Below are 14,765 nucleotides of genomic sequence, written 5' to 3' on the forward strand. Positions count from 1 at the left end.
TCTGAGCCACCAGGGAAGCTCCTGGCTTGGTTAGGTGCTTTTTGTTTATTTATATCTATCTTTGGTAACCATCCAAAGGACAACCTTATTAAGCTTGTCGCTGCCGGTGGGGGCCAGATCCTTATTAGAAAGCCCAAGCCAGACAGTGATGTGACTCAAACCATCAATACAGTCGCGTACCATGCCAAACCTGATTCTGATCAGCACTTCTGCACACAGTGTATCATCTATGAGGACTTGTCTAATCATCACCCAGAAAGGGTTAGGCAGGGCAAAGTCTGGATGACTCCTTCCAGCTGGTTTATAGATTGTGTGATGTCCTTTGAGTTGCTCCCTCTTGACAACTGAACTCTCACAGTGTGATACCTTAGTGATTGCACTGTTTTCATCAGCCACATTTTTACAAATAGGTAGACTCATTCATTGGAGAAGGTGGTGGCACCCCACTCCAGTACTCTTGCCTGGAAAATCCCATGGAAAGAGGGGCCTGGTAGGCTGCAGTCCATGGGGTCGCAAAGAGTCGGACACGACTGAGCGACTTCCCTTTCCCTTGGTAACCTAAGATAGACAATCAAGAGACTTTTTAATAAAGTCTCTTAATAGACTTTTTATTAAAAGACTTTTTAATAAAGTCTTTTGAAAACTTTTATTTTTAAAATAAAACCTTTTAACAGACAATCAGGAGACTTTTCCTTGATAGCCTTTTATAGTTCACTCCACAGGCCACTTTAATACTGACCTGTCAAGTTGAAGATGCTTGCAGTCAATCATGATAATTCACTCAGCATCTCAGTGGATTGTTGCCATGATTTGGACTTGACAGTTGAATTCAAGATCAACATCCCTGCACTAAAGAAAGACAATGCATTGTCTTAGTGAAAGCTAGATATTTTCTGATATAGAACTCACCAGCAAATAATTTGAAAACTGTTTTGAAGTTCAGACCTCTAGATGTTTACTTAAATGAGCTATATTACATCTCTCTGGTCACTACCAAGTGTATCAAACATTTGAAGATTTTGTCATATATTTCATTTATGTGTGGGCAAGCAGTAATAATATTTTTAGTGAGAAGGAAAAAAGCATAAAATAATATATTCAATGAGAAGGAAAAAAGTCATTGTTTTTCTATTATTATTTTTCTTTTTCTGAAAAGTTAATTACCCTTTGATTTTTTAAAATATAGCTTTTGTTTTCACTATGATGGACAACATATGAAGAGAAGTATCTATGAGGCATAGGTACACAATTATGTATGAATCACTTTCTTAAGTTATTGAATTAAAAAGAATCAAGAATCAAGGAATAAGAAATTATGGTTGAGATTGAGATTTACATATTGAAATGTATTAATGTTCTCACAATAAAGTAAACTCTCCTGTGTTATAGTAAAATAAATACAACTTATTTTTGTAATTTGCAGAAATACACAATTATTAGTTAGTTTAGTTCTCATATTAAGGTGACCTTTCCAGGCCAGTTTTACTGAAGTGTTTTTTAAAGAATTATCCCATAATGACCTGCAGATTAAATCAATAGCACCCCTTCTGAAATATTTACAACTTCTGAACTCTTATTTTAATCTTGACTGAGATTTCATGTTGTAGACATACTGATAGGAAAAATAAACTACATATTTAGTATAACAAACTTTTTATATTTATCCACTTTCAGAATATTTGGTGAACAAATATAACTTTAATGTCTTTCAAGAGGAACTGAAGAGACATCTAGTATCTAAGAGTCTCTGTATGATCCTTACCCTGGTTAAATACCAATACTACGTTTTTATTGGTGATATTATCTCTCTGATCTTTTAGTAAATGATCTATTACTTAGAGTTGACAGGTTAACAGCACAGAACATCTGTAGGCATGACACTTTATTTTGAGAGCCATGGTGGGATGGAAAATGATATACATGAGTCTGTGGCATGCTTATTAATAGGATTCATTTCTGAGTAGCCGCATTATCAAAATTTGCAGATATTAAGAACCACTGACAATACTGATAATTTCACCTGAAAAAGCAGAGAAACTTGATTACAGGTTCACATACTTTCAAACTTCAATAATATTATTTATGTAAATGAAGTTAAAGTGAGGCATCAAGAATTCTCTGGCATCATAAGTTTGTAGTTATACATCCTATAGTAGTCCAAAATATCAAGGATCATTCTAAAGACCAATTTAAAGGTCACATAGGCTTCTCAGTTATTTAACAGACAGTGAAACTCCTTTAAGAGTTAAACCCAACTTATGGAAAGGTTTTGGACAGCCTCATTTATAATGGGCAAGATAATTGTGAGACTGAAGAAGATGGAAAGGACTGTCATAAATTACTTCAAAATGTTCTGTCTTGTCTTACTTATGGCTATGAACTGAAATTTGTCTAAAAATTGCTGTCATACACCAAAAAGTTATAAAATAAAGAAAAATACAACAGCAATTATGGGCAAATAAATATTTAAGGAATTCATATATGAAGCAACAGGAAATAGAGGAAATGCACGTTTAGAGAAAATTAAGCATCACCCAGTTTAAACATTAGTGTGATTAATTAATAAATGTTGTAAACTGAAGGTAAATGACTTCCCACACTTTAAGAACTTGCTTCTATGGAAGCCATGCATATATTAAGAGATTTTTTTAATGTTAAGAAGAATTTAATTATTTACAATGGCATAATTTATTTTCCAAAGAAAGTTCTAAATATAATTTATGAACATTTGATTGACTGATTTGAACTAATAAACAGCATATTATTAATCTCAAAGTCAGTGATTATTAACATACATAAAGATTATCAGTCAAAAGGTAAGTGTTTATTGTAAAGCAACATAGTCTGTGAGAAGACTTCAGAGTCAGATATGGATTTAAACTTCACCTCTGGCACTTGAAACTTGTATATTCTTGGGTGAATTATTAGTATCTTGAGACTTACTTCCCTCATTTATAGAATGAACATGGTGATGTCAGGATGAGAAAGTGTTAGTCACTCAGCCATGTCCGACTCTTTGCAACCCATGGACTGTAGCCTGCCAGGGTTCTCTGTCCATGGGATTTCCTAGGCAAGAATACTGGAGTGGGTAGCCATCTGCTTCTCCTGGGGATCTTCCCAAACCAGGGATCAAACCCGGATCTCCAGCATTGCAGGCAGATTCCTTGTCTGAGCTACTAGGGTAATGCCAAGGTGACAAGGTTATGATGAAATTCAATTAGTAACTGTATGTGAGAAAGATCCTAGCCCAGTGCCTCACACAAACTAGATATTCAGTAGTTCCTACTTTGTTGTTGTTCTTGCTTATATAAAACCAAAGAATATAGCAAAAACTGCTTTATCCTTTAGAAGATGTTTATTATAAAAACATATGTATTATATATAAAAATCTTTACTAGTTATATTGTTCTTTACTAGTTATATCTTATAGTTATAAACAATATATTTATAAGTATTAGTAAGATTATAGGAATAAATATCAACCATTCTTATTTAAAATATGTAGTTATAGAAAGCATTTGCTTTAAATAATGCTAGGGAATATGTATTGAGGACAGATGTTCCTCTGTTAACACATTATAGGCAGTAAAGCAATCAAAGAGAAGTAATTTTTTTAAGGGATATTGAAATAACTTTTAAAAATTTTACAGTAAATTATGTTCTGCCACTTAACCTCCTAATACCATGTCTTTGAAATGAAGAGATATTTAAATGTTTTTCAATAACATATATATATTTACATTTATATGTTGTTAATATCTTTGTTCTTACTGTTAGTTTATAAAATGCAATCTGGAGGCCACCTGAGTTGATCAAAGCTTAACTGCCCTTCTGAATCTGATAGCTATTTGGCTATGAGACAGTCATATTGTGCTGTAGGATATGTATAATATAGTAATATAATATATATATATATGTATGTATATATATTATGGATCGATCTATCTATCTATCTAGATTTTCTGTTGAATGCCAGAAAAGCTCTGTTATAAGACTCATGAGCTAAGGTTGTCATTCCATGATACCTGTTATGTTTCCTCTTGTAGCCGAATTTAAATGTCAGCCTGGCCGATTTCAGTGTGGAACTGGGCTCTGTGCTCTGCCTGCTTTCATCTGTGATGGAGAGAATGACTGTGGGGACAATTCTGATGAACTCAACTGTGGTAGGTGATTATATTCATAGCTACTGAACATAAATTGAAATCTTAACTGATTATGTTTGCACCGGTTTAAATTCAGATACAGACTTTAACGCACATTTTTCATTCTTTTTATCTTCTAGACACACATGTCTGCCTCTCAGGTCAGTTCAAGTGTACCAAGAACCAGAAATGCATCCCAGTAAACCTCAGATGTAATGGGCAAGATGACTGTGGGGATGAGGAAGATGAAAAGGACTGTCGTAAGTCACCTCTAATTGCTCTGTCTTATGTCTTTCAACTGAAATTGCTCTAAAAATTACTATTGTTCATCATAAATATATACTGTGTAGAAAATATAACTGCAATGATGGGAAAATAATTCCACATAGATATCTATAGGGATGGATTATTTAAGAAATGCTATATAAAACCAAATAGAAAGTTTAAATGGGTGGATCTTTACTAAAAAGCTACCTGGAAATTATGACAAACACAAAGAAACATGCATTCATCCACATCATCCTTAAGAGAAGCAACAAAAACAAATTATCAGTGATTATAGTGTTTTTTTAAAAATGATATTTTACCTTATTAAGTAGCTACATGTAATTTTCTTCTGTTGATTTAATTAGTTACTTGAAATCAACACCATTTTTATTAGAGATTGCTTTTTTCCTAGTAATAACATACTGAGTGTATGAAAAGAAACAAAAATCTGGGCAAAATATCTGAACAAAATTACTTATTAGAAACTAAATAATGCTCCTCCTAAAATATCTTAACGTGGTACTTCAAAAAACAATAGTAAAATATTTTTACTTCTGTTCACCTCTTATTTCAATATCTCATGAAAAATAAATAATCATAAAATGGAAGGCAGAACAGTTTACATCATATGCATATGTGCCCATAGGCAGGCAGGCATGGACACATGGACACACAGGATCTGAACCATAGGGCAGCTGTCAAGTTCAAGCTTTCAGCAGAACTGCTGTCAACATTTCTGTCTTGCTGAAGTTTTATTTTATTCCTCTAAAACTTTTATCAGTAAATAATGTTCAGTCATCCAGCAATTTGATTAAGATGGTGCATTCAGAATAAAGTCAGTGCCAGTTCTTTATGGTCAGCCATTCTAGGAGCGGATCTATTAAACTGACGAAGATTTGTGAAGCAGTTTATAGTTTCAGTCAGATGTTCGCCTCATCTCTCAAAACCTCAGCACAACTAGAGGTTTTAATAAATTCTATGCTTTTTATTCTCTCATTCACTAATATCTTCTGATTTATGTCTTCCTATTTATAAAAATGTGTGTAAATTCTTAAATTTATCTGAAAAAACATATTTTGAAAAAAACCTGAATTATTTTTTAAATTTAGTTTCAAGGTATTTAATCAAGGGTAGGGTGATTTTGAAAACTCTTATTTTTATCAAATGCATCATTGAAGAAATATGTTTTATTTATTTCTACTGGATTAGATAAAGGAATACATTGCAGATAATTAAAAGTTAAAACTTATCACCGTCAGGGGCTTATTAATTAAGAGAAGATACATTTTCAATTGATTAACTTAAAATTTATTTATTTTTTAAAAAATTAAAACATCTATTCTTGTCAAAGCTGCATTTTAATAGATGCTTTCCTTTTAAGCTGAAAACAGCTGTTCTCCAGACTACTTCCAGTGTAAAACCACAAAACATTGCATTTCCAAGCTGTGGGTTTGTGATGAGGATCCGGACTGTGCAGACGCATCAGATGAGGCTAACTGTGGTGAGTGTTTTGTGACCACGGATCTTACTTATTGTATTTATCTCATCATCTGAAATGACCAGAGTGAGGCAAATTTGAACACAATTCTGGATACAACTATGGTATCAAAGAGTCCCTAAAAGTTTTATCCCTGGGTTCTCAGGGTCAGTAACCTCAGGTTAGCCATTTTCTAAAAAGCATGGAGGGTTAAGGCAGAAGGGTAAGTATTGTTTTAGCATCAATCAAAACTTTCTTAAAAGGTAGATCTAAAAGGTAAGATAGAACTATCATCTTATGTTAGCATGCTGCTGTTGCTGCTGCTAAGTCGCTTCAGTCGTGTTCGACTCTGTGTGACCCCATAGACGGCAGCACACCCCGTCCCCAGGATTCTCCAGGCATATGCACATGCTATTAGCATTTAATGAATAGAAACAATAAAACTATTTTCTTATTGTTCTGTTGCTGCCGCTGCTAAGTCACTTCAGTCGTGTCCAACTCTGTGCAACCCCATAAATGGCAGCCCACCAGGCTCCCCTGTCCCTGGGATTCTCCAGGCAAGAACACTGGAGTGGGTTGCCATTTCCTTCTCCAATGCATGAAAGTGAAAAGTGAAAGTGAAGTCGCTCAGTCGTGTCCGACTCCTAGCGACCCCATGGCCTGCAGCCCACCAGGCTCCTCCGTCCATGGGATTTTCCAGGCAAGAGTACTGGAGTGGGGTGCCATTGCCTTCCTCGTCTTCTTGTTCTAGACTTCACTTTCCTCCTTAAATGTCATATAATTGTCCTTTTATCCAATGATTATTGTTCATTCTTAAACATGGTCGGGTGGGGGGAAGAAAAAAGACAATAAAAGCATTTTCTTGTTTCAGTAGGTGACAGCAATCACTTAAGATAGCATGTTTCTGAAACATTAATATTTTCACTTAAAGTCAGTTGTTTTATTTACAATTTATTATTTCTTATTAACATTGCAGAAATAAATATGTATTCATTTTATTTAAAGCATTTTATTCTATCTTGAAAATGTGAAACAGAAAATGAAAGTTATTGTTATGTGTAACTCATTTTTATCAACATCTAGTAAATATTAATTGAGGCTAATCACTTTAGGTGAATCCAAAAAACTTTGCATTTTGAGGGAGACAAAAAAGCATTTAATATAGTAATTGAATAGAAAAGACAAATTTTGTCTAAACTAAAGAAAGAACTTCCAGGCTTCTAAGATAAAAGTGTCTTAAATGTATCGTCTAGATCCCACCTTACTCTTTCACTCTTCTGGGAGAAATCAACATAATGAAAAACCTTTAGGTTCTTTGAAGTTTCATTATATTGAAAAAAACTCATGAGCTGCATGGATAATCACAAGCAATATTGTATCTTTAAGAGTTGTTGTTGTTGTTGTTTAATATTGTCTCCTGTGTCTTCAGGACATGCAACCACTGTGGCTTATTCATTTTATAGTATCATAAAACCACCATTCATCACTTATGTGGAATTGGTCTTCCTAATCAATTCACATGGCCTCAAACTACATCCATCACCAGTTTGTCTATAACAGTTATCAATTTTGCAGACTACTGTGCAGACTAGTTTACATTACTGGCTATTTTACTCTGTTGTATTTTGTATTTTTGTTTACCAAACGAACATGAAATAGTGACTTATATTACCTATCTGAATAATTTACTGAGTGAATTTTTTAAAATTTTATTCTTGTTCCTCACTTTGATGTGATTTAACTGTTTTGGAACAGTATAGTATTCAAACTGATAATTATTAATCATCATCATAATGCCTATTATTTATGTGATGTCCATCGTATGGCCCAAGAAATGTGTTCAGAGCTTTGCAGTGATTACTTCATTTAAAGTCTTTATTATCCCTATTTAATGGATGAGAAAAATGAGAGCCAGAGGTAACTTGCTTCAAATTGCAGAGCTAACAAATGGTAGACAGGGAACTTGAATGCAAAGTTATTTTACATGAAAGCATCTGCTCTATGAACATAGCATGAATCCACCTCATTTTTTCTATATAAAGAAAAAGATATTTAAATATTTTCTGTTATAAATTTATATAGAATTCTCCTAGCCACAATTATTGCTTTAAGTTCTAGACCAGTATAAAAATACTTGCATACACACAGGAAGAAGAAGATAGATTGAAGAAGGATTACCATTTAATTTGTCTTAAACCCACTCTAAAATGTTATTGTGGACAGGTGCTATTTTAATTAAAAGAAACTTCATCATATTTTAGCAGGGCATTTGTCAATCCTTATTTTACAAGGAGCTAAAAGACCAAATTTTCCCTTCTTTTGTCTTCAATACATATAGAAAGGCAATGTGTTTTTACTAATTCTGTTAACACCCTGGTGGGATAGTTCATTTTTGATGCTTTATTGAGTCAGAAAGAAATGTATCACTCCTTAAAGATTAACCCTATCATGCCAAGGCCTTTTTATTTGAATTTGAGTTATGTGTTTCTTGTGGGAGAGAATGCACCTTGCCTCTAAGTAGGGATGAGCTTCACTATTGCATATCAAGTGGCCTAGCAGAATGAATCATAGGCTTGCAATAAGTGCCATTAAGGAAATGTTGCAACACCTCCATATGCAAGCAGTTTTTATTGCAATTGCTTTCTGTATTTTCTTAGCCCTGTGCTTAGTTTAGGGGGAGATTCTATTTCACTCTTGAAGATCACCTAGTCCTTACATCTTATTTTTCAACACCAATATTTGTATTTATCTATAGTTTTATATCTAATTGGCTTCTGTCCGTTCCAAAGTTCCAGTATTATAGTTTGTTCTAACTTGACCTAAACAGTTTGGATTTTTTTGCTTTTAACTGTAAATAAGAATAGTATAGAAGCACACATACAAGTAAACAATGTATACATGTTAAATAGGGAAATAAATAACCAGTAATGTATAAATATTTTAAAAATTATTTGGCTTTTAGTATATTTACCAAAATACTACATATCTATTGAATTCAACCCAGTGTAATTTTTGAGATCTTGAGTACTTGCAAATTTAACAACTAATATTCAATATGTATAAAAATTATATGGTAATCATTTCTATATTAGCATAAACAGATTTTGAATCCCTTTGAATACATGTAGATTCAATATATTAATAGTTTAAGAGTCTTTTCCAGTACACTCGTCATGGTGAGATTTTAAATTTAAAAATTAAATTAACTATATAGTTTCCCATCTTGTACACCTAGTTTTTGAGATGGTTAAATTTAAATCCATGAAAGCTACATTTGGCACATTTGGATTTAAAATTAAAAATATTTTTTAAACATTTTTTAAGTGTATTTCTGTGTAAAGATAGATTTATATATATATTACCTTCACAGTCATAGCAAACGCAGTGGGTCCATCTTATCCTCAGGTTCCACACTAGCAGATATGGAGGGCTGACTGTCCTAAGCCATTTTGTATGAGGGACAGATACCATGGATTTTGGTATCTGTAGGGTTACTAATCCCTTTTGGGTACCAAGGGAATATTGTAGTGGTAACTTTATTCTGTGAGTTGCTAATAGTTATAAAATTACTTCCTTTTGCCCTAAGTTATTTATTCTTTCCTCACTCTATGCCCAAAGGTAAACAAATCTTTTAAAATAAGTGTGTAGATATACACACTTTTACTAGACTCTTGGAAGGCTATTTCACTGTGTATTACAACATTAGATCAATGCCACATTTGAAACCCTGACCACAACAAGTGGATTGTTCCAATTGTGGCAGTGCTGGGGTTTTCATTCGGAATCTTAGTTTCAAACTTCCTCCACCTCCTGCCTGCCATTTTCCCTTTAAGTACAGATTTCGGGATTTGACAGATCTGTACTAGATTCATACTTCTGCTCTGTCATCTGAGTTGAAACGTTTGTACAATTTGACTCTGATAAGATGATATCAAAATATGTCTTTCCATTATGTTCTATCTTCCTGATCTATAGTTTAGAATCTGTGTTTCCTAGAACCCTAGGAAACAGTTTTCTGTGTGAGATTTCCTGGTCAATTCTGTACTCACCACTCCACTCTCTGGAATCAGCTCTTTGTGCTGGCACTTGCCTTTCCTACTTTCTTCTCTTGTCTCCTACATCTTTTTACCTTACTTAAAAGAGAGTCTCATCAAAGAGAGTCTTGCTTTCACGTTGGTTCAGAGTCCTTTGCTGCATTTGAGCCATCTTGATATAAAACCAACCTGCTGCTTGGTTAATTATATTTATTAATGAATTTGTTATAATCACACTAGCTGGGGCTTGTGAGAGGAATTTGGCTTTCCCATAGTAGCCTTGTACTTTCCACAGCCTGGATTTCGAACATGACACTGAACACACTCAAACTAAAAGACAGAATTTGTCAGTGCTTGCTTTTATTTTCCCTTTAATGTTTGTTGAGGAAATTTGAATAAGGTCCTCATGCTGTGAGAATAAAGAAAAAAAAAAAGACATTTTAAGTTAAAGAAAGTACATGTTAAATTATAAGCTATTCCAAACATACAGACTTGTACAAAAAGTTATACAGTTATATACCATGTACCATTTTTAATACATTTTAACATTTGGCCTAAGCTGTCTCTTAAAACATCCAAATCCCACAATAACAACTTATGCCCATCTCTATACTTCCCCTTTCCCTTCCTCCCCTTGTCCTGAAGTAGTCATATATCATTTGCATGTATTTTAAAAAATTTACCATGTTAGTATTCATTTATTAATATGTACCTAATAGTTTATAGTATTGAAGGACTGATGTTGAAGCTGAAACTCCAATACTTTGGCCACCTGATGCGGAGAGCTGACTCATTTGAAAAGACCCTGATGCTGGGAACGATTGAGGACCAGAGGAGAAGGGGATGACAGAGGATGAGATGGTTGGATGTCATCACTGACTCAATGGACGTGGGTTTGGGTAAACTCCGGGAGTTGGTGATAGACAGGGGGGCCTGGCGTGCTGCAGTTCATGGGGTCGCAAAGAGTTTGACACGACTCAGGGACTGAACTGAACTGAACTGAAAAGTTTATAAAAGAGGGTATTACACTTTCTATATTAATTTGAGGCTTAAGGTATTGTAGTAGTATAGTGTGTTCATGTGAATAATATATTTCCATATAAAGATAATTTCTACATATTTCAATTATTACAGATTTGTTGGCAAATAAAGTACAAAAGTGGAGAAGGAAATGGCAACCCACTCCAGTATTCTTGCCTAGAGAATTCCATGGACAGAGAAGCCTGATGGGCTGCTGCCCAGAGGGTCGTACAGAGTCGGACACGACTGAAGCAACTTAGCATGCATGCATGCATTGGAGAAAGAAATGGCAACCCACTCCAGTATTCTTGCCTGGAGAATCTCAGGGACAGAGGAACCTGGTGGGCTGCCGTCTATGGGGTTGCACAGAGTCGACATGACTGAATCAACTTAGCAGCAGCACCAACAGCAGCAAAGTACAAAAAACTTTATTCAAACTGTGCTATAAACCCCTCAAAGTTTCAGTTCTCTTCACAGTTGCTCTAATTGTCACCTTGCATGAAAGTTCATTAAAAGCAGATGTGACAGGGCCTAGAGGCAGGAAGCTGTTAATCCTATAGGCAATATTAGACTAAATGTTATACTTAGGATGGAGGACTGGGAATGAGACTGAAGAGGAAAGCTCTGATACTGATGATTGTAGTAAAAAAAAGTCATGGTATTTGAGTTTAGTGACTTGGGAATTTAGTTATTTTCAAACTTTTTATTAATTCTACTTAGAATAACATTTAGTAAATGTTAGTTCCATGATTTCAAGATCATCTAGGAGGAAATACCTTTGTTCACATATGCAAGAAAGGATGATACACTAAGTTCTGTCTCTTGGGAAACAATCCACACTTATATGTTAATATGTTTGGTTAAGACATCTGTTACTGTTTTAATTCATGTTTCCTGAATTTAAATATAGGTTACAAATTTATGTATTCTGATTAGTAACAAATGATCTGAATATCATCCAGTGCCTCTACCCTGCTAGTGGCTGTGACTTTTGTGCGAGGGGTGGGATGAGGGGGTTGATTGCCAAAGCAGGCTGATGGGAGACTGATTTTAAATTTTCAGATATGTAGCATTATGATATCTCTTAGTTATTTGGAAGGGTGGACTTTGAATGTTTATGTTAGCAGGTCGTGAGGAGAAAGGCCTCTAATCCTCATATTCTCTGGGACCCCTTTTGGTCTCTGCTACCTGATGAGTTCTTCTACTGTAACTAACTCATGCTGTGTAGTGCTGGTCTCTCTACTCTTTGCTTAAGTGTGTGTGTGCTCAGTCACTAAGTTGTGGCCGACTCTTTGCAACCTCATATACTGTAGCCCGCCAGGCTCCTGTCCTTGGCATTGCCTAAGTGTGGGTTCGGCTATTTTTCTCTATGACTCCATTCTTGGGTGAGCTACAACCTCATAAATTTCTGCTGTATATAAAAACTCTTGACCTAAGATCTTCTCAGACACACATGATCCTGCAAATCTCCAGGTCATGTCAGGTGCCAGGGAGACTACCTCATGCTTATCTATTTAGCTATTACCACTTTTTCATTTTATTTTTATTATTTTTAATTGGAGGATAGTTGCTTTACAGTGTTGTATTGGTTTCTGCCATACAGCATCACAAATCACTGTAACTATATACATATATATGTATGTATACCTTCCCTCTTGAGCCTCCCTCCCACCCTGATCCCCATCCCACTGCTCTAGGTCATCACAGAATACCAGGCTGGGGTCCCTGGGTTATACAGAGCTTTCCACTAGCTATCTATTGTACAATCAGCAGTGATGTATATACACCCAATTTTAATGTCATTAAATCAGCCCTTCCTGAGTTTTGTTGACTGTGTTATACACTTGATGCTAGATGTTTCTCCTCAAAGCTTGGCATCTCCCAAAGATAAAAATGGTGCTTCCAATAGAGCCCTTGAGGAAGAGCCTGTCTGCAGGAATGGGGCCAGGAAATTGTCTTCTAGCTTTTGTACAAATAAATGAATGAATTACATGTGAATCATTAAATAGTCTAAGTGGAACACATTTAGTCTTTTTTTTATGAACTATCTGCAGTAATTTTTATGCACTGATTGTCTCTGAAACAAAAGAATGTGAAACTATTTGGTGATGCTTTATTATTTTCCTCTCAATAAGAGGAAGCTGTAAGATTTAATTTTTATTGCAGAAAGCTAGAAAGGAGTCCATACAATAAGTCAGGAGACCTACCAAATATTCCAGACTCTGAATTGATCTGAAATAAAAGCAAGGAGACCTAAAATAGCTTTTTGTTAGTAAGGCTACAGTTGAATTTGTAAAGGAGAGGAACTACAGGTTTATTTTAATATCTGGGTTGAAACAGTCAATTTTTTTTAAAGAAACTGAATCACAAATGTAGCATTCTGTGATATTTTTGCTTGAAAAAGTTCATCTTTATCATACTGCTCCCTTTATCCTTGACCAACTACATTTGACTTAAATAACACACATACACACACACAAACCCTAGTTGCAGATGTATAGCAGTACATAGGAAGTATTAGGTGCTTTCTTAAAAAATAAATATGAAATGCAGAACTTTAAAAATTTGCCTCCTTTTACTACCTTTAAAACAAAAAATATGTACTTCTTTCAGTTTGTAAAATTCTGTTCTCATATGCTTTGGGCTGGCAATTTCCAAAGAGAATATTCTATTATTTTTATTTTCAGTCAGTATTTAGTTTTGTTTTCTACCATGTGTATTTGTTAAATGCTGTACTCTGCCCTCAGTCGTGTCAGACTCTTTGCAACAGCATGGGCTGTAGCCCACCAGGCTCCTCTGTCCATGAATTTTCTAGGCAAGAATACTGGAGTAGGTTGCTATTTTTCTCCCCTAGAAGATCAAACCTTCCTTGCCAGGTTTGATCCCAGGCAAGGATCAAACCTACTTCTCCTGAATCTCCTGTCTTGGCAGGAAGATTCTTTACAATTAAGCCACTTGGGAAGCCTATATCTGATTACACTGTACATAAATGAATGTGTGTGTGTTGTGTTAGTTGCTCAGTCATATCCGATTCTTTGTGACCCCATAGACTGTAGACCCCCAGGCTCCTCTGTCCATGGAATTCTCCAGGCAACAATACTTGAGTGGGTTGCCATTCCCTTCTTCAGGGGATCTACTGCACAATTGCACTCATCTCACACGTTAGTAAAGTAATACTCAAAATTTTCCAAGCCAGTCCTCAGCAATAAGTGAACCGAGAACTTCCAGATGTTCACACTGGTTTTAGAAAAGGCAGAGGAACCAGGGACCAAATTGCCAACATAGGATGGATCATCGAAAAAGCAAGAGAGTTCCAGAAAATCATCTATTTCTGCTTTATTGACTATGCCAAAGCCTTTGACTGTGTGGATCACAATAAACTGTGGAAAATTCTGAAAGGTGTGAGAATACCAGACCACCTGACCTGCCTCTTGAGAAATCTTTATGCAGGTCAGGAAGCAACAGTTAGAACTGGACGTGGAACAATGGACTGGTTCCAAATCAAGAATGGAGTACGTCAAGGCTATATATTGTCACTCTGCTTATGTAACTTATATGCAGAGTACATCATGAGAAATGCTGGGCTGGAAGAAGCACAAGCTAGGATCAAGATTGCCGGGAGAAATACCAATAACCTCAGATATGCAGATAACACCACCCTTATGGCAGAAAATGTAGAAGAACTAAAGGGCCTCTTGAAAGTGAAAGAGGAGAGTGAAAATGTTGACTTAAAGCTCCACATTTAGAAAACTAAGATCATAGCATCTGGTCCCATCAACATCCTACTTATACACTGCTTAAACCATTTGGTGCATGATCCACAGC

At 35.2% G+C, this 14,765-nt stretch overlaps 1 protein-coding gene across 3 annotated transcripts in view; it reads left to right on the top strand.

The window, feature by feature from the left end:
• LRP1B (LDL receptor related protein 1B) overlaps positions 1–14,765 on the top strand; it is a 2,173,551-nt gene that overhangs the window by 1,928,923 nt on the left and 229,863 nt on the right. For all 3 annotated transcript variants that reach the window (XM_027561670.1, XM_027561656.1, XM_027561663.1), the window contains 3 exons: positions 4,047–4,163; positions 4,283–4,402; positions 5,791–5,910. In XM_027561670.1, the coding sequence (XP_027417471.1) occupies positions 4,047–4,163; positions 4,283–4,402; positions 5,791–5,910 (357 nt within the window). The remainder of the gene's footprint in view (positions 1–4,046; positions 4,164–4,282; positions 4,403–5,790; positions 5,911–14,765) is intronic.

Source organism: Bos indicus x Bos taurus, chromosome 2 (genome assembly GCF_003369695.1).
Source record: "Bos indicus x Bos taurus breed Angus x Brahman F1 hybrid chromosome 2, Bos_hybrid_MaternalHap_v2.0, whole genome shotgun sequence".
NCBI classification, from domain to species: domain Eukaryota; kingdom Metazoa; phylum Chordata; class Mammalia; order Artiodactyla; family Bovidae; genus Bos; species Bos indicus x Bos taurus.